The sequence below is a fragment of the Lethenteron reissneri genome, chromosome 20 (genome assembly GCF_015708825.2).
Source record: "Lethenteron reissneri isolate LAM-NWPU_2019-01 chromosome 20, ASM1570882v1, whole genome shotgun sequence".
Taxonomy (NCBI): Eukaryota; Metazoa; Chordata; class Hyperoartia; order Petromyzontiformes; family Petromyzontidae; genus Lethenteron; species Lethenteron reissneri.
In genome coordinates this window covers 16413819-16437307 of record NC_083798.1, presented here as the reverse complement: position 1 = coordinate 16437307, position 23489 = coordinate 16413819, and the positions used below count along the sequence as shown (strand labels likewise).

The 23489-nt window shown below is 47.8% G+C and overlaps 1 protein-coding gene across 2 annotated transcripts in view; it reads right to left on the bottom strand.

Annotated features, from left to right (window-relative positions):
* The window catches only part of SETD2 (SET domain containing 2, histone lysine methyltransferase), a 40468-nt gene extending 22773 nt beyond the window's left edge, over positions 1–17695 (bottom strand). For both annotated transcript variants that reach the window (XM_061555163.1, XM_061555164.1), the window contains exons 1-9: positions 16969–17695; positions 11176–11191; positions 6408–10996; positions 5964–6092; positions 5368–5496; positions 4684–4807; positions 4473–4550; positions 1329–1426; positions 605–743 (exon numbers count right to left, since the gene is read on the bottom strand). In XM_061555163.1, the coding sequence (XP_061411147.1) occupies positions 605–743; positions 1329–1426; positions 4473–4550; positions 4684–4807; positions 5368–5496; positions 5964–6092; positions 6408–10996; positions 11176–11191; positions 16969–17003 (5337 nt within the window). In that variant the 5' untranslated portion in view covers positions 17004–17695. The remainder of the gene's footprint in view (positions 1–604; positions 744–1328; positions 1427–4472; positions 4551–4683; positions 4808–5367; positions 5497–5963; positions 6093–6407; positions 10997–11175; positions 11192–16968) is intronic.
* Between the last annotated feature and the right edge of the window lie 5794 nt (positions 17696–23489).

Sequence of the window (23489 nt, the reverse complement as noted above, 5' to 3'; positions counted from 1 at the left end):
ATAACAAGCTGATTTAGTTACCTAACAAAACACTGAAGTATCATAATCTGTGTGTGTTGATGTAAGCTAAACGTTACTGTATTGTTTATAAGTAAGTCACTTTTGCTTTGTGCTTATTTTTAAGGTTTGAATCGTACACAAAAAGATGGGCAACATGAAAAACACCGCAGAAACAAAACGCCTAAATTCTGATCATCAGCGCCACATGATCACAAGGCTTTACAGCGCTGCTTATACAAATCCACCACCTGCAGAACGTCAAATACTCGGTGCAGCCCAGCAGTGTGCAACCTTGGGTTCTACTAGTTGGAAAGGGTCCAAGGAAAGGTTTTAACCAGTTTGCGAACGAGGGTAAACGAACGCCTGGCAACAACTCGGTGAACGGTTTGCCACGTACACGCTACCATGCCATCTTTTGCTCCCAAACAACGTCGTGTTCACCAATACGACGCAATACTTGCAAGAACGTTGGTGTCACTTCGGCTAAAGTGACGTCACGTTCGCCAAGCTTCCACGTGACCATCTCAATGTGGCTCGTACTAAAACAAGGTTGCACACCCCTTGTGTAGCCAAACAAAACTACATTCATGTCAGCGATACTTACTGAGTCCTTTTTCCTCGTGCGATCCTTCTCCTTTGTCCGCTGACCCTTCCCCACGGATGAACGCACGCTTGTGCGGTTCTCCCCGCCAAGCACCCCTCGGCAGTTGGCGGAGCCACAGAAGCATTTCTGGGCCTCTTTCCTGGATGGTGATAAATGGCCTCATGAGTCGTGTGCATCCTACACCTTCCCAATAATTAACTGACTGCCATTTGGATGAAGGACTCCCCATGCCGTGTTCGTCAAATGAATTGTTTGACCACACAGGTTTCTGAATGAGGCCTCAAAAAGTTTCAGATATCACTCCCAATTGATGTTAGTTGTAGTTACGAATTCAGGGGTGGGTTATTCTGATATTTTCTTAACAAAACCCTGTCATTTCCATGAAGATCAACTAAAACTCATTTACATTTTTTTCCTATTCTTATAATCGGCCCCCAATTAAGCCACAAAGGACACTTCTGGATTGCACAATCCAATGCTCCAGAAGTTACTGTACAGTACTACACTGAAAGCACCCGGCATGTGATGTTCCTTGCAGCATCGAGACAGCTAACAGGTCAGCATTGTTTTCAATGTGGTTCAATCTTTGGAGATTTGAGAATCGGATTAAAAATATTTTATATAAATCAATTCGTAAGCATCCCCCAAAAAAGCACATTATATGCAGAAGGTATAACCACACACATTAATTCAGGGATACACTGTACAAAGCAAATATACGTACCCGTATCGCTGGAACTGGTAGTCGAAGGTCAACTCCGTGCCAGCAGGGACTAACCTCCTGCTAAAGAAGCCAACTCTCAGCTGACCGTTCACCGTCCACTGCAATATGGCAACAACAGAGCATCCATCAAACATCTGCTCGCTCATTCACTGCAATCGTTATTTCTAAATACAGCGATACCTTGATTTTCGTCGCTTCACTCTTTCAGCCGTTTTCAATTATACCCACATTTCAAATTTCGACCACGTGCTTTCCTCTTTAGTCCGATTTCATCCCCAAACTTTCCACGACGTTCGCGCCACGCGCCATCTTTCTTATTGAGTCTTTGAATATAAGTCGTTCAGTGAGCATCTCTTATATTTACGTTTATTCATATATTTATACTGTACTTATTTCTGTGATTATACTGTAAACAATTCATAGTTATTTTTGTGATAACAGTATCATACTACAGCGTTCCTAGTTATTTTGGTTATTATAAAACACGTGTACAGTATTCATACTGTGCTTATTTTTGTGATTACTGTAAAATACTTATTTTTGTCCACAAGAAGTTTTTTGGGTTAGATCACGCAAATGTGTTGTTAAAACCCGCCACCACCCGACACAGCCAACTAGTAAGGGTTGTCACGTAAATAGAACATGCCAATTAATCACTAGTACAGCACGCCGGTGTGTTGGAGAGCCAAGCAACAATATTTACCATCTGATTGTTGGCTGTGTCAGGTGGTGGAGGTTTTAATGACACGTATATTTAAGCGATCTAACCCAAAAAAACTCTATTATGGATATTGGTCGCGAAAGCCTACGTGTTAAACTGACAATTTTTTGTGCTTTAATATATTCATAATGGGTCCTAAGTGTGGTGATAGTAAAGCTAAAAGAACCCATAAGGTTTAAAGCTTTCGTGACTGCAGGGATTCATCTTCTTGGTTCTTTCGGTAAAGTCACGTAGAATGGAAGTAATAAAATAATAAATAAATAAAACATAATAAAATAATTCTCACGACGTTTCGGCCACAACGCAAGCAGCTGTCTGTCGACCTGGTTTTCACCTGAGGACGGCTGCTTGCGTTGTGGCCGAAACGTCATGAGAATTATTTTATTGTTTTATTTTTATTATTTTATTACTTCCCTTCTACGTGACTTCACCGAAAGAACCAAGAAGATGAACCCATAAGGTCTTCAATTTGCAGGAAAAGCTTGACAATCAAACTTCCAGAGCAAGGCTAAATAAAGGTGCTGCTTTCACATTCGTCCATTTTTTTACATTCGTCCATGTTCTGGTCCCTAACCATACAAAGTGCAAGATATTCCTGTAGAACCATTTGGACCCAACCTGCTGACCTTCACATCAAGGTCATGCAAATCATCTTATCACAATCATTTTGGGTGGGGGCTTAAAAGCAAGGCACGAAATGTATAAAGTTACTATGTAATTGCATGCCTGCTTTTTGTTCTCTACCAGTATTATGAAAGACTGACTCTTTACAAAGATCCCCCATAATGCCATTAACAGACTGTTGGGGCAACTGCTGTTAAGCGATCACTTATGAAGGCCAGTACAGCTAGCACAAGGTGGTGGGTGGCCAGCACCACACCCAGCCACATTTCCCCAGTTTTGATGTTTACATACCGCACCAGGAACTTATTTAAGGCTGGGTCAACCTAGGGGAGGCCCAGTAACGGTTCAGATATTCCTCAACAATGGTGGCTGAAGAGAGAGAATTGAACTCGGGTCGCAAGGTTCATTACAGTGCGCAATAAACGAAACTACCACTCCCCACGCTTAATATAGCACACACAAGCATTCAAATTTCTTAAAGTTATGAAAGTCGTTAGTTTCATGTACACACCGTGTAACATCTTATGTAATAATACGCAAAGACGCTTTTCTCCTGTAACATTCTGCTGCTTGGTCGCGGTGACGTCACACACTGCAACCAATCGGGGAGCCCGACTATATTAATTAACATAATTTAATACTTAGCACAATCCCACACCGCTTGGAGTGTGTATGCGTGCGTGTCACGAGCAGCAGTGCAGCGGTTACGCTACGCTGCGCAACAAACCCGGCAACCAGAGTTCGATTCCCTACGCCTCCGAGGTCGACTCGGCTTAAAGCGAGTACCCAATGCAGTGTGTGAACATCACCACTGGGGAGACAAAGGCAGCTGGGCGTGGTGCTGGCCACCCACCCCCTTCGTGTGCCGTGCCGGCCTTCATAGGGGCTCGCTAACAGCACTTACCCCAACAGTCTGTTAAGGCTATACAGGGGATCTTTGTCTGTGTCTTCAGAACAGACCCCCTTCGTAAAAATCAAGGACTGCCCAAACCCTCGCAGAACTTCCGTGGGTACCTGCTAGTGGATATGTAGTGAGTTCAACTGAGTCGCAGACATACTCTTGGAGGCAACACATTTATTAACACCAACACATGGGGTAACTGCCCCTTAAGAGAATAACTTATGGTAGTGACCACCAGGCTAACTATACTAATTACATCATAACTAGCTACAACAGACCGGACCACAGCTTGGGTCCAGGTCCACGTGTTGGAGACTCTGTAGGACGTAGAACGTAGACGAAGGTTTCTTCAGGATGAACAACAGCGCCGGTCCCTCTGGGGGATCTGGCTTATATCCTCTGTGGTGTGGCTGGCTCCACCCTTGGCCACGACCACCTTCCAGAATCCTCGAGCAGGATCTCAACCCTGACACGTGACCACCCCGAGCCCCCACTTGGGGCCCCTGTGTAGACTTAACCGGTCACGTGTCCTCTGGGGTAAACCAGAGTGCCACGGCCCTTAGTAACCCCATTTTAATGGATGGCACTCCCACACCCTATCCTGTAGGGGCCGGCACTGCACGCCAAGCGTGGTGCCATCCAGCGCTATCGATCAGCGCCCACCGAGCCCCTCTAGGGCCGGTACTGCACCCACATCCTAGTGGTGTCTGCGATGTCAATAAACCACACACAGTGCCTCTCTAGGGCCGGCATTACAGTGACATCCCGCGATGTCACTAGATATATCATAACAAATTGGCAGGAAACAATTTTGCATGCAAAAACATAACATATTGTAAAACATCATCATAGCTGGCTTATAAAAAATAAGTATTACACAATTCAAACATATGCATACCTTTTGTGTTTCACAGTTGGGATCACAGCTGTGATTCATAAACCTTGAACAATTTCCCTTCAGCGTAGCATCTATGATCTGTGAACATGAAACACACGAGTAAAGATACAAGGTATCACTGTAACACTTTGTATTTGCTCACAATTGCCTTGAATTTTCTTAACTGTGTGCAACATTCTGTCTTGGCGCACACCAGAACCGACAGTGTTACCTCCTCATTCTTCAAGGCCATGAAGTAGAAGTGAATGTTCTTGTTGCGCGCGTACTCTTTGGCCCTCGTTTTGAACTCCTTGTAGTCAAGAACTTCACCGCAGTACTCGAGAACAAAGGTGCCTCTGCACGTTACAACACAAAACAACCATTGGTGAATATCGGGGGGGGGACTTCATAGCCTTTTGACACTATTCACGCGGTGGGAAAAATACTACATATATCAGCTTACCAACACAAACCTGAATTATATACAGGATAAATGTAATTGTGTTTGTTTCATTAAGTTATTGAACCACTTGTTATTTTAATTCACAACAGATATTGGAATTTAGGTCACGAAAAGATCTAAACACATTTCCTCTATTTCATTCTGACTTCCTGGACCTGAAAATGCTTGAAGTAGTTTCAAGAGAAATTACGTAACTAATTGCTACATTTGTTTGCAAGAAATGTTCTTGAACTGGTGAGCTGAAATAACAATAGTGGGCTCATTAACCGTTTGTACAGATGACCATGTAATGTTACGTATATTTCGTGTAGTAGAGTCTCAAGGTTGAAATGCAACCAGATTGCTACATGTCCTAACTATAAGAACATCAATACTGGCTGTGAAAACCTACGTCTTAGGGTCACCCAATACCAGTTCACCACGAAAACATCTGATTGCTTATGGACTACTCACGCTTGTAGGTCCACGGAGGTCCGAAGGCCCCAGCCTTTCTTGTCCGTCTTGAAGACCTCCACCTTGGCATACTCGCGCTTCTGAAACCTCCGGTTGGTGCACAACTCTCCCGTTGGACAACGTGATGAGCTGCACCAGACAAGACACCATGACAACATATTCAACAATTTAATCCTCCAGATGAACACCAATGTGCAAGAGGCTTTTCGGAACTTTGGCTTACATTACTAAATTATTTACAGCTTGTCAAAAGCGGCACAGCAGTTAGCATACTTTGCTATATGAAGCAACTAACTATAGTTCCGATGCCCAAGCACAGCTATCAGGAGGGGGGGGGGGGATGATACATGAACTTGGCAGCCCCTTCACCAATCCACACTGACCGTCATGGAAAACTATGGTCAATCACCATAACCAACAGGAGGCATTCATCTAACGGTGGATTAATAGGCCGTAAAAATAGGGTATATAGAAATACAAAACGTGAATTTATTAAAGCCACAATTCTCAAAACAGTCAAGATAAATATTCAGAGCACTCATTTAAATAGAACATTTTGTGTCTGAGTGTCAATAAGATAAAATAAATGTCCTCACCATTCAATCATGAGCAGGCGATTCAGACAGTCCTCTCCGCACGCAACCAGTCCCTGTTCTCGCTCCTCCTCCGACATGGAACATTCACACTTCATTTTCTTGATGTCTCGATGAGATTTTGATTTTTTCCTGGTTTTAAAATATTAATTACAATTAGAGACACATGGACATCGTGCTATTCTAGGGAAAAAATAAGACTGCCAGGACTTTCCAAAAAGCCCACATTAAGTGTAAATAAAAGCAATGCTGTTATCACAGGAGAAATAACTTTTAGAATTAAATCGTCAAACATTACTGTATAAAACGCAGGTCAGAGCTAATCACGTACTTAACTGGGAAATATGAATTCCAGCATATAAAAGCGAAAATATGCAGTGATATATTTACAACTCCAGTGTAATGAGTCCAAATAAACCGAACGAGAAGATAAATAATTTTCAATACCTTTCCGACAGATAATGGTTCTCTCCAAGAATGTCGAAATATGAAGGCATTCTTCCTTCAGCTGCCATCGCCTTCCACTTGGCAGCATCTTCAAAATTCTCCATTGGCCAATTGAGCTCCTCAAAAACCTCCGTCTGCTTATTGATCTCCCTATCCGTGGTGCCATCTAGTTTCGCATCTCCAGAGTCGGTTTCGCTGTCAGATTCAGAATCCGAGATAACTCTTCTCCGGCGTGATTTTGGAGTTTTGCCTTGCTGCAATTTTGACTCATCTTTCACCTCTTTTTTTGCTGTGTCACGAGAAAAATTATTTTCATTATCCTTTTTGTTGGAGTCCTGCTCATTTTCATTACATTTGTCTCTTTTGGAAGACAACTCCAAGTCACTGTTGGGTTTCTCGGTCTTAATTAAAGAAGGGACTTCCTTAATTAAGGACGGAACTTCTAAATTGTTACCCCGAGGGTTTGGCAGCAATGTCTTGTGTGAAAAGTTATTTGATGGTGTGCTGTGCAACATTTGTTGATTAAAAGGCATGGGTCCTTGATGGGGATGAGCCTGACCAGCAAGTAAAGCATTATTACCTCCAGCCATTCCAGGTCCATGCTGGAAATGCATGTTAATCATGTTCAACCCCAACTGTTGGTTGTAATACAACTCATCTTGGGAAATGTGATTTACAGGAAAATCTGTCTGACAATAAGGTGTGTTAAATTGATAGGCTACCTCTGAGTACTGACACACATTCTGAGAATTTAGAAAGAAATCCTGATTTGGTTTGGTTGTACTCCACCTATCTGGCTGCATTAGCAAGTTGCCAGCTTGTTGTGTTGGGTTATTTATCTGTTGATGGCTGCTTTCATGGCTTTTCAATAAACCCGACTGAGAGTCAAAAGCTGGCCCAGAATTAGTTTTGGCACCGGTTTGTTCTTGGTGTGGAGCATGTCTACTCTCTGGAACCCAAGACTGAGTTTTATAACTGCCTTCTTGCTTTGTCGTCATGTGACTGCTTGATTTTTCTTCCATTGATTTTCTATCACTTACACCGCTTGCTGAATGTTGCTTAGAACTTGAACTCTCCGAAGCCTTATGACTACTGTGACGATTTTCTGCAGCGGAATTAGAACATGAGGATGACGTTGGGTGTCCTGATTTATCTCCCGAGTCGCGTTTTTCAGGGGCATCTCTTGCGTGATTCTGTGAAGATTGGCTTGATGTTTTACTAGGCTCATGATGTGTGGGACTTTGCCTTCTTTCGGATCTGAAGCTGGTGTGCCTATCACCTCGGTCCCTCGATCGGCTTCTGCCTCCTCCCCCTCCTCGTTCTTTCGAGTGTGCCCTGGGATTACGATCACGAGAATGACTTCTTCTGTCAGTGCGATCTCTAGAACGTCCTCTTGTCCGCTCAATAAACCGACCCCGCCTGTCAGTACGATCTCGAGAACGGCTTCTTTTGTCCAAGCGCTCAGTTCGGTCTCTTGAGCGGCTTCGGCGATCTGAACGGTCTCGCGATCGGCTACGTCTTTCCACGCGCTCCCGACTCCTCCTGGCACGGCCTCTGGATCTACTTCTCCTGTCCACCACATCTCTGACTTTGTCCGACCGATTCCTGGACCTGCTTCTTCGATCCAAACGGTCTCTGGACCTGCTTCGTCTGTCTGAACGATCCCTTGACCGGCTCCGCCTGTCAGGCCAATCCCTCAATCTGTCAGATCGATTCTTTGATCGGCTGCGCCTCTCTGGACGGTCTTTGGAACGACTGCGTCGCTCTTGCCAATCTCTGGATCTGTCCGAGCGGTTCCTCGATCTACTGCGTCTGCTAGCTCGCTCCCTGGATCTACTTCTTTTTTCCATTCGATTTCGAGATCTGCTGCGCCGGCTTGCATGCTCTCTTGATCGGCTAGGTCTGCGTACGCGATCTCTACTCCGCTCCGTGCAGTCTCTCGATCGACTGCGGTCTGACCTTCGATGTGCATCAGACTTCTCTTTTGAGCTACCTCGTTGGCTTACACTTTCTTGGGCCTTGCTTTGTCCAGATGAACGTTCCTGTGATTTTCGCTGCCTATCAAGTGAGTTGCGTTGCCTGCTGGAAACGTCTCTGGACCCTTGTTTTCCATCGCCACTTCTTTCTGACCTTTCCTTTGAGCTACCCTGCACATTTGTTTTTTCTACAGTTCCTAACACTTTACAGGATGTCTCTTGTTTTTCAGACTTCGTGTCAGATTTTGACACAGACTTGTGCAGGATTTCCAGGCCGTCTTTACTACGAACTTCTTGCGTTTGTGATTTTACAATTTTGGAATCATCTTTATTTTCCTGACATTTTTCACTAATAGGATGACTTAAGGTACCAATATTAGACGTTTGCAAAGGGTCAATTTGTGCTTCATCTACAATATCAATGGATTCGCTTTTAACAACAGAAGGATCATTTCCAGATGTATCAATGCTTCCAATTACAACCTCTGTACTTTGCCCAACATGTTTTTCATCTGCTGCTGGAGTCAAACACTCATTTTCACCTGATGTTGAAATGTTCACTTCTAAAGTAGCCAGCTCCTTATTTTCCACATCTAAGGTCTGTTTGGTAACACATGGAGGTGGTGATATTTCATTAACATGAACAGTCTCTTTATCCGGTATGGATTTCGTTTTTTCATCATCAATTACGGAAGTATGTTCAACATTTGAAACGTCATCAGATGCGTCAGGCATCTCTGTATCTTCCAAATCATCCTCATTTATCTCTTTCTCTAACTCAACATGATCCTGTTCTTGAGACTTCTCGACGGTGTCATTATTTTTATCGGGTTCACACGTTCCCTTGTCTTGCTTATTCTGAGGTTCCTCAACATCAACACCGTGCATTTCTTTGTTTTCACTAGTCTGCTCAGTGTCTGCCTTGCTGCTATCCAAGTGATGTTCAGCAACCTCATCGTTTGTGGGTTGGCATTCAGGACTCTCGCCCCCATCTGTAGAGTCACTTTCGGTCACCTTATCGGACGTCTTGTGCATTTCATCCACGTCACTGCTGTCTTTGGAACTGCTATCACTCTGATGCACAATGGAAGGTGTGCGACTGTCACCTTCGGCAGCAGCTGCTAGTGAGGTTGCAGGAACGACGACAACTGACTGCAGCTTCACTCTGGGGTACCTGTACTCCCCATCGCTTTCATCTTCTGAATCGGACTCTGTATCAGATTTGTGCGTGCTTTCGTCATCCATGCTGCAAGCCGAAGGAAGCGTGGGGTCAGCTTGAGCAGAACGTGTAGGGCTGGACGTTCTACTGGCCGAGAGAGAATGGCTTGAGCAAGACTCTGTCATATCTTTCTCATCATCGGCCTGTTCATTGCATTTTGTACTCTCGGTTACACTAACGTGCGGCTCAGGAGGAACATCATTTTCTGTACTCATCTGAAATTGCACAGGTTGATTTAGTGAAGTGTCATTATTTTCCTCAATCGAAAGACACATTTCTTCTGAAATTACATGATCCTCCGTAGGCTGTTCAAATTGCGATGAAGAAATCACATCCGAGCATGCAGAAGCTACACTGGCTGTCTTAATGTGTTCGGGCGCAGAATCAAGCACTGCTTCTTTACTTTCGTCAATAATGCTCGCGTCTACAACAGTGGTGGGCAAACAAGACTGCATAGTTCCCACTAAACTGTCAGATGTTTTTGGTGCCAAAACGTTTGAGCTCAAAGCATCTATATTTAAGGGACTATCTATGGTCTGTTCTCCAGGCTTTTCAGCATCTTTTGGTATGTCCCATCGACTGGCTTTCCGTTTCACCTTTTGTGATTGTACATCAACCTTGATGTTCCTATAAGAAACAATTTTGCACCTTTCACTGTTTTGTAAAACCTCTATTATTTGACCGCTTTTCTGAGCATTTCCAGTCTGTTGAGAATTACTTTCCTTCGTGGTTAATGTTAATTCTGTAGCATCTGGAGGGTCCTTAACTATAATCTCGGCTGCTATGACGACACTGGACACTGGCTGCACTGGAGTCAATTCAGAATCTGAAGATATTTCAGCCAGCACAAGTTTATCACCCGTTTCGGCTGCTTCAGTGTTAACGACAGCTTTGGAAGTCTCATCGTCACCACCACTCACATCCACGCAACCAGCGTTCGAACCATCAGGTTTCTGATCAACCGATCTGGCAACATTTCCAATCAGGTGCGCCTTCTTGTAATGCATTTTGTTCCATTCAATTTTGAACTCTTTTGGAGGTGTAAAACTTTGGCTCAACTGAGCATCAGGACTCGGGAGGTCCCCTTCGCTCCCCACCGCGGGCGCTTGCGATGAAGTGCTTGGTGCGTTCATGTCAGAACCCTCTTGAGTCGAGTGGCTCAGATTTTTCTCCTCCCACAGATTCTCAGCTTCATTGGCGATGGCGAGAGGTCGCAGCTTCAGGATCTTGTTTGGCGCGATGCTGAAGCAGATCTTTTGTCGGCTCTTGTTTTTCAAATCTATTTTGGAGTTCCGCACTGCACCCGTCCTTTGAGGTGCTTGAAGGCTGGCTGACTGAAGCCCGGGTGTCGGTCTGCTCTGTACAGGCACACTTGGCGTCGGCTCAGGAGATAGCTGGTAGGTTCGCAATGGTGCAGAGGGGCAGGATACAATAAAAACATATGATTACAGAGCAGTAATTTATCACCAAAAAAATACAATCATTAAAAATCATCAAGCCTGCAGTGTCATGTTAAGCGAATTTTTGAAGGGTGTGTATGGATGTGAAAAGTGACAGTTGAGTTTGTGGTTACCTCTATATCGTCTTCTCTAAACCACATCCAGCAACCAGGAAGGAGCAAGGGAAAGGGAGACAAATATGAGCAGATCAACTATACAGGCAGTTACAGCTCAAGGGCAATCCAACGTCATACACGTATGACAAAAATAGCAACAGATATTTCATACAGAAGCAGGTAAAATCACATTATAAACTCGTATACAGTCTAGTATAGGGTACACCAGTACAGCATACAGTTTAGTATCAAATGGGAATTCTCTCCACCTTCATCAACTCACACTGACCAGCGTGGGTGAAGTATGGTCAAAGCACTTACAGAACCCGCACAGCATGGGGAGGTCATCATCTAGTAGTGGATTAACAGAGCAGTACATGTAAACATGGGGTACACAACCACATTCACATGTACATCTTAACACCCATCATACACAGTACACAGTGCATGCAGTATACTGTATCTGCAGTCACATTTATTTTATATTTCCGGTACGCAGAACGTACTGTACATACCATGGAAAACACCAAATCTTAACCTAGAGAACATACACAATAACCGCATCCCAGGGCAACCACATTTAGGCATGTACAAATTAGCAAGCTCCTACTAACAGCGATGCAGCAACAAACACACAAGGTGTGGCCACGACCACGCCCAGCCCCCTTTGTCTTCCCAGTGCTGGTGTTGACCATGCACCATGCACACGCTTTTAGGCTGTGTCAACCCAAGTGAGGGGCCCTTACGGGCTCAGGATAAAATGCATCAGCGGGCAGTGATACAAATTGGCTTCTAACCCGGATGAGCAGGTTCAAGGCAGTAACCGACTCTGACCATACGTATACTGTACACACACGTGGCCATAAGTGCGTGTATACATATATACGGTACTGGTTTAAACGCAGAATGTGTAATCAGTTAATTAAAACGTGTACACACATTACACGATGTATGCCATAGAAGCTGTACTTACGAATTTCTGGCCTCGGTTTTAAAAAAAAAAATCGTTCTGTACGAGCGAGGAGGGAGCGACGGTCATAATGAGCCATAAAGTCACGGAACCACGCGGACAACACGAGCGAGGCAGACCGTGCGAGCGTAGCTCCAGCACAACAGCAAGGACGACCAACACCCGCACAAACAACAAAGACTTACACGAGTGCAATGACCACATACACGCACACCGCGACGACGTCGTTCCAGAGGCCCGCGCTAGTGGCAGGGCAACGACGACGATCACACCGTGATGATCATCACCACCACCGCTACCACCACACCGTGATCGCCACCATCACCACCACCGATACCACACCGGGATCGCCACCATCGTAAATACCGGGTGGACGACACTGGCGAGGGCGTCCGTGGCGTGCGCCGCCATGCCGAGCAGCAACTATGGAGTCTGTCCGCCCCACGTGATCACATCGGGATTTAAACAGCGAGGGGATCAACGGGGGGAGGGGGTAGAAGGTGAAGGGTGAAGGGGGTAGAGGGTGAAGGGGGTAGAGGGTGAAGGGGGGAGGCTGGGACAGCGAGGGGATCAACGGGGGGAGGGGGGTAGAGGGTGAAGGGTGAAGGGGGTAGAGGGTGAAGGGGGGAGGCTGGAACAGCGAGGGGATCAACGGGGGGAGGGGGTAGAGGGTGAAGGGTGAAGGGGGTAGAGGGTGAAGGGGGTAGAGGGTGAAGGGGGGAGGCTGGGACAGCGAGGGGATCAACGGGGGGAGGGGGTAGAGGGTGAAGGGGGTAGAGGGTGAAGGGGGGAGGCTGGAACAGCGAGGGGATCAACGGGGGGAGGGGGTAGAGGGTGAAGGGGGGAGGCTGGGACAGCGAGGGGATCAACGGGGGGGAGGGAGGGGGTAGAGGGTGAAGGGGGAGGCTGGAACAGCGAGGGGATCAACAGGGAGGGCGGTTTCACCTCGAGGTGTGCTAGAGGGGTACCTGCATGAGAGCAGGAGACGAACACGCAGGTCCGACTGCGAAGGGGAATGATTGAGAAGGATTAACAGCGGAGCAGGAGGAGGGAGGGGATGAAGAGGGGACGGGGTCCAAGATAGGATACACACCGAGGGGATGAAGAGAGCGTGGGGGGGGGGATAACCGCGAGGTTAAGGGGAAGACGAAGAAGTGAACACGCAGGTCGAACGGCCTTTGGGCAAAGGGGACGGACAGAAAAAACAACAAATTACCAGAGGTCACGATGTGCGCGGTGATAATTATACCGGGGGACTTAACGAGGAGAATGAACGGCGAGCAGCAGGTTGGGCGGGCAGCAGCAGCGAGAAGAGGAGCGAGGGGATGAAGAACAGGGGACGCGTGTGGAGGCGAGGGGGAGGAGGGGGGGGGAGGGGGGGAGGAGGAGGGGGGGGTAGGGGGAGGAGGAGGGGGGGGTTAGGAGGAAGGGGGTAGGAGGGAGGGGGGGTAGGAGGAGGGGGGGGGTAGGAGGAGGGGGGTAGGAGGAGGGGGGTAGGAGGGAGGGGGGTAGGAGGAGGGGGGGGGGTAGGAGGAGGGGGGGTAGGAGGAGGGGGGGTAGGAGGGAGGGGGGGTAGGAGGAGGGGGGGGGGGGTAGGAGGAGGGGGTAGGAGGAGGGGGGGTAGGAGGGAGGGGGGGTAGGAGGGAGGGGGGGTAGGAGGGAGGGGGGGTAGGAGGAGGGGGGGTAGGAGGGAGGGGGGGGTAGGAGGAGGGGGGGTAGGAGGGAGGGGGGGTAGGAGGAGGGGGGGGTAGGAGGAGGGGGGGGTAGGAGGAGGGGGGGGGGGTAGGAGGAGGGGGGGGTAGGAGGAGGGGGGTAGGAAGAGGGGGGGGTAGGAGGAGGTGGGTAGGAGGAGGGGGGGTAGGAGGAGGGGGGGGTAGGAAGAGGGGGGGGGGTAGGAGGAGGGGGGTAGGAGGAGGTAGGAGTAGGAGGAAGGGGGGTAGGAGGGGGTAGGAGGAGGGGGGGTAGGAGGAGGGGGAGGGTAGGAGGAGGAGGGGGGGTAGGAGGAGGGGGGAGGTAGGAGGAGGGGGGGGGTAGGAGGAGGGGGGGGGGTAGGAGGAGGGGGGGGGGTAGGAGGAGGGGGGGGGGGGTAGGAGGAGGGGGGTAGGAAGAGGGGGGGGTAGGAGGAGGTGGGTAGGAGGAGGGGGGTAGGAGGAGGGGGGGGGTAGGAAGAGGGGGGGGGGTAGGAGGAGGGGGGTAGGAGGAGGTAGGAGTAGGAGGAAGGGGGGTAGGAGGGGGGGTAGGAGGAGGGGGGGTAGGAGGAGGGGGAGGGTAGGAGGAGGAGGGGGGGGTAGGAGGAGGGGGGGGGGTAGGAGGAGGGGGGGGTAGGAGGAGGGGGGGGGGGTAGGAGGAGGGGGGGGGGTAGGAGGAGGGGGGGGGTAGGAGGAGGGGGGGGGTAGGAGGAGGAGGGGGGGTAGGAGAGAAGAGGGGGGGGGGTAGGAGGAGGAGGGGGGGTAGGAGGTAAGAGGGGGGGGTAGGAGGAGGGGGGCATGGCCGACGGAGAACAGCAGCGGGCGCGCTGCCTTTTGTTTGTTTTCTCGGCCCGCAAGTCTCCAGGCCCACGCGGCACCTTTACGACAGCGGCGGCATCGGCGACAACAGCTATCGTCGCAACAGCGACTCCACCACACAGCAGTTCCCTACAGATGCCATCGGCAGCAATAACAGCTGCAGAAGTACCAGTTGTAAGTGGCAGCAGCAGCAGTAGCAGCCGCGCGTAATGGCCACGCAAGCGCCATGTTGGCTGCGCCGCCGGTGGTGGTGGAGGAGGAGGTGGTGGTGGGGGGTGAGAGGCGCAAGGGAGGACGGGGAGAGACTTGGCCGGCATGCCGAGCAGGGGACACACAGGCGGGCAGCAGCAGCAGCCTCCCCCCCCACCCCCAGCCATCCCATCCCGAGCACGGCTGCTGCTGCTGTGTCCCCCGTGTCCGCCGCGGTAGAGTCAAGCGCCGGACTGGTGGGAGAGTTGGTGAGGAGGGCTCTGGACACACCACCAACCACGGCCACCACCAACCACCACCAACCACGACCACCATCAACCACCACGACCACCACCAACCACGACCACCATCAACCACCACCACCACGACCACCACCACCACGACCGTCGTCAGCAGGAGACGGATCGCCGCTTTGCTTGGAAGGTCGTGGGGGGCCCTTCTCTATGAACCCCCCTCCAGTTATGCGCGGTGACCCCAGCGCATCAATTAGTTTGTTTTTGCTGATCAATGGCATGGGGGGTAGATAGGCGGGGTGAGCTTCGTTGTCTCATCCTTAGCGAGTGGCACACAATAATCGTCGTTGTTGTTGTCGAGACGTAAATACCAACAATGTGTTGATAACATCAGGCTCATGATCCTGATGTACTGGTCGTATGACACGCATACCCAGACAGAATAGTAGATGCAGAGATGTTGGTGGTGTAGATGCAGAGATGCTGGTGGAAGAACTATATAAAAAGCATAAAATAATAAAGGTAAATGCTTTTGAAGTTGAAAATATAAAGTTGTTCTAGAGATGGTGGAATTGAGCGTTTTACAAGACTAACTTAGCCTATTTCCGAACACTCATTACGAAGATCCCCCTCCTATAGTCGTAGATTGTAGGGGAAAGTGGTGTTAGCGAGCACCTATTAAGGGCGGAACAGTGCGCTTAGGGGATGGTGTAGCCAGCACTCCAGTGTTAAGGTTTAAACATCGCACTTGCTACTAATTTAAGGCTGTGTCCACCTAAGGGAGGCCCAGAACCGCTGCAGTTATCAGTCGCCAATGATCTTAAGTGGCCTGAAAAACAAACTCAGCTTTCCGAGTTGGCAACACACTAATACTCAGTAGTATGCACCTAGACTCAAACCCTCAAGCAAACCTATATGCATACCCCATTCACAAACATACACACGCAATCTACGCATATTTACACTCGTACATACATCACATTCGCACTCATTTACACTACAACACTCCCTTGGTAATGCTACACAACTCGGCCAGCCCAGCTTCTCCACGAGCAAAGACTCACATGGAGTCTTTAAGGTCCCATTTAAAAATCCGTTCCCGAAGCCGAGCTCAGGGGTAGCATCAATCTGGGTTAAATGGCAACTTAAGAAAGGGAACGCTAAGTTCATGTGTTGAGCACCATGAAATGTCGTGGTGGCCGTGATAAGATGCGATCACGTACAGCTTAAGAGAGACACGTTGAGAGGCCTCATTCCTCAAGACATGTTCTAGACGACACGTGAAGACTTAGCTCCTCAAAAAGGTGCCGATTGCTGCCAAGTAACATGACTGCAACACAAAGGTGCACATCTTCTTTCTATACAGCAGCTGCCACTGCTGAAGATACTGAGGCCACGACTGGAATTGCTGCGATTGCTACTTCTCCTGCCCCAGCTGCTTTTGCTCATGCAACTGCTGGAATTGGCATTGAGCTGTTGCATTGCTGGTGCTGTTGAGATGCTGCTTAACATACCACGGCTGCTGCTGAACGTGCCACGGCTGCTGTCGAGTGCCACAGCTGACGGTGCCACAGCTGCTGCCGAACATGCCACAGCTGCGGCAGACAGTGCCACAGCTGACGGTGCCACAGCTGCTGCCGAACATGCCACAGCTGCGGCAGACAGTGCCACAGCTGACGGTGCCACAGCTGCTGCCGAACATGCCACAGCTGCGGCAGACAGTGCCACAGCTGACGGTGCCACAGCTGCTGCCGAACATGCCACAGCTGCGGCAGACAGTGCCACAGCTGACGGTGCCACAGCTGCTGCCGAACATGCCACAGCTTCCACTGCTGTTGTACCTGCAAGGAAGCCCCCGTGAGCGCGCCCACCACCCCAGCGCACTACTTACTCCGTGGGATTCAGGGGGTCGTAGATGTCCCCCATGTTGCTGCCCTCCCGCGCCTCCTACTGCTCGGATCTCGGGGCTGGACTCCTCCTCTCCCCGTGGCTGTGGCGGCACGAAGGGTTCCCGGCCCGGCTCCGTGGCATCTCCCGGACGCAAATGACTCGGGCCGGGTTGGCTCACATGCTGCGCCGTCTCATGATGATGTTCCGATCCAATCCCAGTATCTCCGGCAAACGCGCGCGCGAGCCTCCTCGCTCTCTCCTGCCGATTTCCTCGAGCGCAACGCCGGGGAGGAATTTAGGCAAGACCGTAGGCTCACGGGCAGGAACTAGGCCGCGGCACACAAAGCCCGGGCTCCCAATGGCAATGAGCGCCACGCGTATATTGCTGACGATTTAATAAAAAAACAAAGAGGGCGTCGATATATTCCAGTCTGTTTAAAATGGTAATTAAGGATCTGAATGATTTCGAGGGAATTTTATTTAAATCTAAAAGCACACACACACGCGCTCGCCCTGAATCGCTTAAGGGCCCTCTCTTCAACCAAGGAACTATTACACCCCCCCCTTCCCCCCCCCCCCCAACTAGAAACAAACGCGGCTGAGATGTCGAGGTCAATTGCGGTGAAGTATGGTGGAAGCTACACGGCGGGCGAGCGAGCGAGCGAGAGATTCGAGGTGGTGGAGGTGGTGGTGAGCGGGGGGCTGCGGCGCCACACGAGGCCCTGGCGGTCGCCAGCTGCTCGCACGCTGCATCCGGGACCCTGTGGTGACGTCACGGGAATTCCTCTGCGCACGTCACAGGCGACCACCAAACTAACCAAACACTCTTTTGGGATTCAGATTCTTCTTGGTTCTTTCGGTAAAGTCACGTAGAATATAATAATAAAACATAATAAAATACGGTAAAGTCACGTAGAATATAATAATAAAACATAGTAAAATATAATTTTATTATGTTTTATTTTATTATTTTATTATTTCCATTCCACGTGACTTTACCGAAAGAACCAAGAAGATGAATCCCTGCAGTCACGAAAGCTTTAAATCGGGATTCATAATCTTGGTTCTTTCGGTAAAGTCACGTAGAAGGGAAATAATAAAATAATGTAAATATAAACAATAAAAATTCTCACGACGTTTCGACTGCAACTCAAGAAATCATCATCAGGTGTGAAATCAACAGCAAAAAAAATCTTTAAATCAAAATCTTTTGGGATGGTTCAATTAAAACTTCGACGGAGCTGTATTATTATTGTTCACCGATGGAAAGGCTCACCCACCGCCTCAATATACACACACACAGCTGGTCATCGATTATCCCGCTTCTAACGTTAATCCGGCAAGACCGCTCCAAAATGCGATCGGGCACCATCTGGCGTGACCAACAAAAAAGTAGCTAACTTTAGATTTGGGTGTTAAATATTATGCGCAGTACATTATACACTACATACAACTTAAACAATTAAAATACTGCACGTATATATACATTTACCCCATGCAGTCTTCGAGATTGGAGTGGTAAGTACGATACAGTAAATACACTTTGTACAGTAGGTAGGATTGTTTTGTGTATATTTATGCCAATTTCATATAGTAACCAAATTTAAAAAAACATATACAACACCTAAAATCAATGTTATCCAAGAATGTGCAAAAGTAAGCTATTTTAAATAATGATGCGATATCCGGCCTTTTACTGGTAGGAACCTCCTGGTTACACCAGCCCACAGGGGATTATTGTGTCCGTCGTGCAGGGAGGGACTGGGTGGGGGAGGGTGGGGAGGGGCTGGGTGGAGAGGGGCTGGGTGGGGAGGGTGGGGCTGGCGGGGGTCACCCCGTGGTGCCCTTATAAAACTCAACGTTTAACCTACTCACGCAGGCTTGTGCCCGCCCGAGCAACCCGACGTTCCTACCAGCTCCCTCCGCAGGAACGTGTTAAAATAATCCGGCGCCCCCCCCCCCCCTCCGAAATATTAGATAATTATCTAATGTAGCTCTTTTTCTGACGCGTCCTGGCTATCACACATGATAACTCAACAAAGTGGCTTATCGTTTGGAAAGGTATAGCAGCCAAAATGCTCTAAAGCACATGGTTCTGATGTGACGTCACATTTCTCAACCCCCCCCCTTGTCACACATCGTCACAAATGTCTGACCCCCCCTCCCCCCCAGGTGCATGACGTCTTCTATGGACGGCCCCTTATCTTTCCTTTTCCATTAAAAACGACAGTCACATAAAAGTGTTAACATTTTTTGAAGCACCCTGTAAATAAGATGCTTTCCCCAAAACGTTGCCTTAATGCCTCTTATTATTTGGGTCTTTCGGTAAAGTCACGTAGATAGGTTTAAAGAAAATAACAAAAAACTACGACGAAGCTTCTAGTCAAGAATTAATGCCTCTTTTAATGCAGTGTTATTAGCGAATTTTTTTTTTATATAAAGGGAGGCAGCCCGTGGCTTCCTACGGGATTCAATTCGCATTTTCTCCAACCGTGACTCTCTGATCTATCCCCTACAACCCATTCCCTTGGACCCGAATAGCCTTTTCCTGTGATTAGACAATTCCCAGCGTATATATTCTTAATTGTAGTGTAATTGGCTTCCCCCTGTCATATGACTAAAATACAACCTCCAAAGACGTGTAATTCGACTTTAAACCTCATGTTCACGAGGAAGATAAATTGACAATGAAAATGTTGTTATAAATAACCTCGTCCAAACCATAACTGCACCGCGAGGTATATTTGGTCATGTGACCAGGTTGCCTCGGGCATCCATGTGCTGTTTGCTCTTGTTCACATTTACTCTGTCACATTTATTTTACAGATACAATGTATCTAAATTCTTCAACATCAGAAAAATATATTCAGCCTTCTGCAGTGGTAAACACAATGTAGTGTTTTAATTGATTATAGTGTGCTGATCTTTAAAGGTACATTGACATTTTTTGATACTCCTGCTGTTATGGAGTGACTCATGCATGCCAGCTATGGCTGCAAAGTTTGGTCGTACTTGTTATGTATATCCTATTTTTGTTAAATTTGAATCACAGTTCCTATGATCACTGTTACATTGTTTTTATAGATTTATTTTGGTGATTTAGAAAACGTATGCTTTCGCCATGTTTGTTTGTTGAAGTACAGAATTAGCCTGATAACTTTAATCTAAATTGTCTTATGGTTATTGTTTGACTTGCATCGCACTGGGATTTTTGCATACAGCGTTGATATACGGTGGGGTTTTTTCTTGAAGACTTTGCTATTTTTTCCTGGATTTTCTGTTACGCATAGTCACTTTAAGATGTTCTTTGTTAATGTTTTTGTTTGTTGCGGTTGCACCCGAGTCAAGAGTCGCACGGCTCACAGGGCTATACCTAATAAATGAAACTGAAAATGAAACTGAAATTACGTGTACTGTAAATGCAATAAAGGTGTACTTAAAAAATATGTACAAAACCTGTTTGCAAGTGGGGTAAATAGACAGTTGATCCGTCCGGTCGGGGGTACATAACAACCACAATGTTGAGTCACTGGCCTATAATGATTGAAATAGTATTCTTGTAAGACGTTATTGGATATTTATTAACCCTACATCCCACTCATTATCCAGCACGTGTAGCAAAAAAAAAAACACCTGTACAAAATTCCAAACGGCATTCATAATACACTGCAAATCATTACAACACAATACAAATAGTATTACATTTTTTCCTTAGTTGTATTTATTTGGACCACTTTAAAACGTGTATGTTATGTTCCTTTAAAATTAAGCCAATCACTGACAGAACAGTTACATATTTAAAATCTAAAACAACGAGAACATTAAGGTGCAAGTCCACAGGCACGGCTAAACAAGCGGAATAAAATGTCAAACCACTGGAAAGTGCATTTGTTACTTTACTTCCCAAAATGCAACTTGCAAACACGATGTACTGCACATGGCCATGCATTTTGTTGGATACGGGCATGCATTTTTCTATGAAAATAATAATAATACACTTGTTTGTTTGTCTGCAACGCACCAAAAACACTGGGAAATCAGACACAAAAGTTTGGCCGGGTGGTGAACACTGCTGCTGTGGTGGAGGGGAGGGGTTGGATTGGGCTGGGGTGGAGGGGAGGGGCTGAGGTGGAGGGGAGGGCCGATGACCTCAGAGTCACTCGGCTCTTGGGGAGATGAGTACCGACGTCAACGCAAGATTGGGGTGAATTTGTGAAGGGGGGGGGTGTGGCGTTGATGACGTCACGGAACAAGAGGGAAGATGACGTCACGCGACACTGGTGAGGAGCATAGGCGTCATGACGCCACGATCAGCATTGTTGGCTACGTGCGGTGCGAAAGAAGTTCAACATACATGTGCATTGGTGGTGAAGGGGAGAGGGGGCTGGTTAGACGTCACGCGACATTGGTGAGGTGTAGAGGGAGTGCTGTTACAACACACACATTCGCCTTCCTTTTACCGCCCAAGTATTACCGGGTTCCTGCTCGTACATTACAAGATAACTCTCCTGCTAACAGTCACACATACCGTGTCAACCCACACGGGTTAACCCGTATTCTTGTGCAGGGAAACTGAGTTTTCATGTCCATACGGCGTACAGGCGTTTCAATAGGGGGCAAACAATTGTTTTGTTTATTTGTTTTCTCCTTTGGTATGGGACTTTGTAGGATGAATGTTACTGGTAGGAACCATCTGGTTCCACCAGCCCACAGGGGATTATTGTGTCCGTCCGTCGTGCATCCAAAAATGGGAGGGGTGGGGCTGGGTGGGGGGTGAGGAAGGGCTGGGTGGGGGGTGGGAGGGGTGGGGCTGGGTGGGGAGGGGCTGCTCACCCCATGGTGCCCTTATAAAACTCAACGTTTAACCTACTGACGTCGGCTTGTGCCCGCCCTCACAGTCGGGCATGTTTGCGGAATACACCACGCCGCCGTTGACCCTGGCCATTGACCGAGCAACCCAACGTTCCTACCAGCTCCCTCCGCAGGAATGTGTTAAGATTTATAAGGTCTGAATTGGTCTGGAACATGGTAGGCACTGATAAGGGGTTGACAGGTATGGACGACCAGGATGCAAACATGTTTGTAAGTTACCAGATGCGCAAGTGGTTGGTTTGGAATGTGTGGTTTTTATTATGGCACGCTTTTATTAAACTCACTCTGTTGTTGTCGTATCCTCAAATCTTGCAACTCAATTTTAACCAGAGGTCGCAAACGGGTTTTGATTCCTTACCCGTACCCGGCCGCACCAGGGTCGAAAACGGGTACTTGTACCCTACCCGATACCCGGCTACCCGTACCCGGCCGGGTATCGGGTAGGGTACGGGTACCCGATTGCGACCTCTGGGATGAAGCCATGTTGTAGGCGCGGGTGGGTTGATTCTAGGAACTTGAATTGTGAGAAGAGACAAAACGTTGGGAAATGAGTGACAAACGGTGACTCACCAGTGACTCACGGCCTACCCGTACCCGTACCCGTCCGCACCAGGGTCGCAAACGGGTACCCGTACCCAGCCGGGTACGGGTAGCCGGGTATCGGGTACCCGGTTGCGACCTCTGATTTTAACCCACTTCCCAATGTGCTATCGACTGCAAACTTGGTATACTTACGTCATAATGATGACAATACTATATTCTATAATAAAAAAAATTAAAATATGTTTCAACCACCTTTTTTTACATGTTATGTTCCGGCTTGGGTCTAATTGTCCACACTCAACTGATGTTGGCTATAAATCACCATGGTCCCTTACGATATGGCAAGCTTCGGGGCCACTTCGTGGAGTCGTTGAGTTTTGCCATTACGAGTACGGTACATTTCATTAAAGCGTGTTTTTTAAAAGTATTTTTAAATATTACTTATTGTATTGCATGGCACGGGGCTATGGTTTTTCTGGTGTTGTCTGTAACGTTTTTCCGTATAGGCCAATTGTGCTGCTGAGTTGAACCCTGAAGGTTGTTCTGGGTTCTGCTTATTACACTAAACCATGTGCTTTTGTCTCTGTGTTGTGCCGACTTATTTCCATTGGACACTAGGAAATTTGGAGAAAAGTATGGGATATAGATTTCGCCAGATCCTCACTTATCATTGCAACAATGTATTATCCTGGTAGTCATCAAAATTGTATTTAATCACCAAATGATTTCTTTTTGGTTTTATATTTTCTGTGGTATCCAAAGGTGGCTGCATCATTTTCATGTTTACCATAGTGTCATTTAATTAATCGACAGAAACCTTTCCCTCCATTGTAGAGAGTTGTTAACATGTTATTTGTTGTCAACCAACCAAGATGAACAAGACGGACGGCTGCACTCGATAGAATGATCGATATGAGACATTACTCGCTTCTCAGAAGCCTTACTGCACCGGCCAAGCTCAAGGAGATTTATGAGCAACTTAGGCTGCGGTGATCGCATGGTTTCTGGCATCTTTGTGTGTGTGTAGTGTATATGTAGCTCGGTAGATTATCCTGCGAAGTTGAACCTTGCTGGTTTTTCCGGTCTTTGTTTGCTGCAATAAATAAT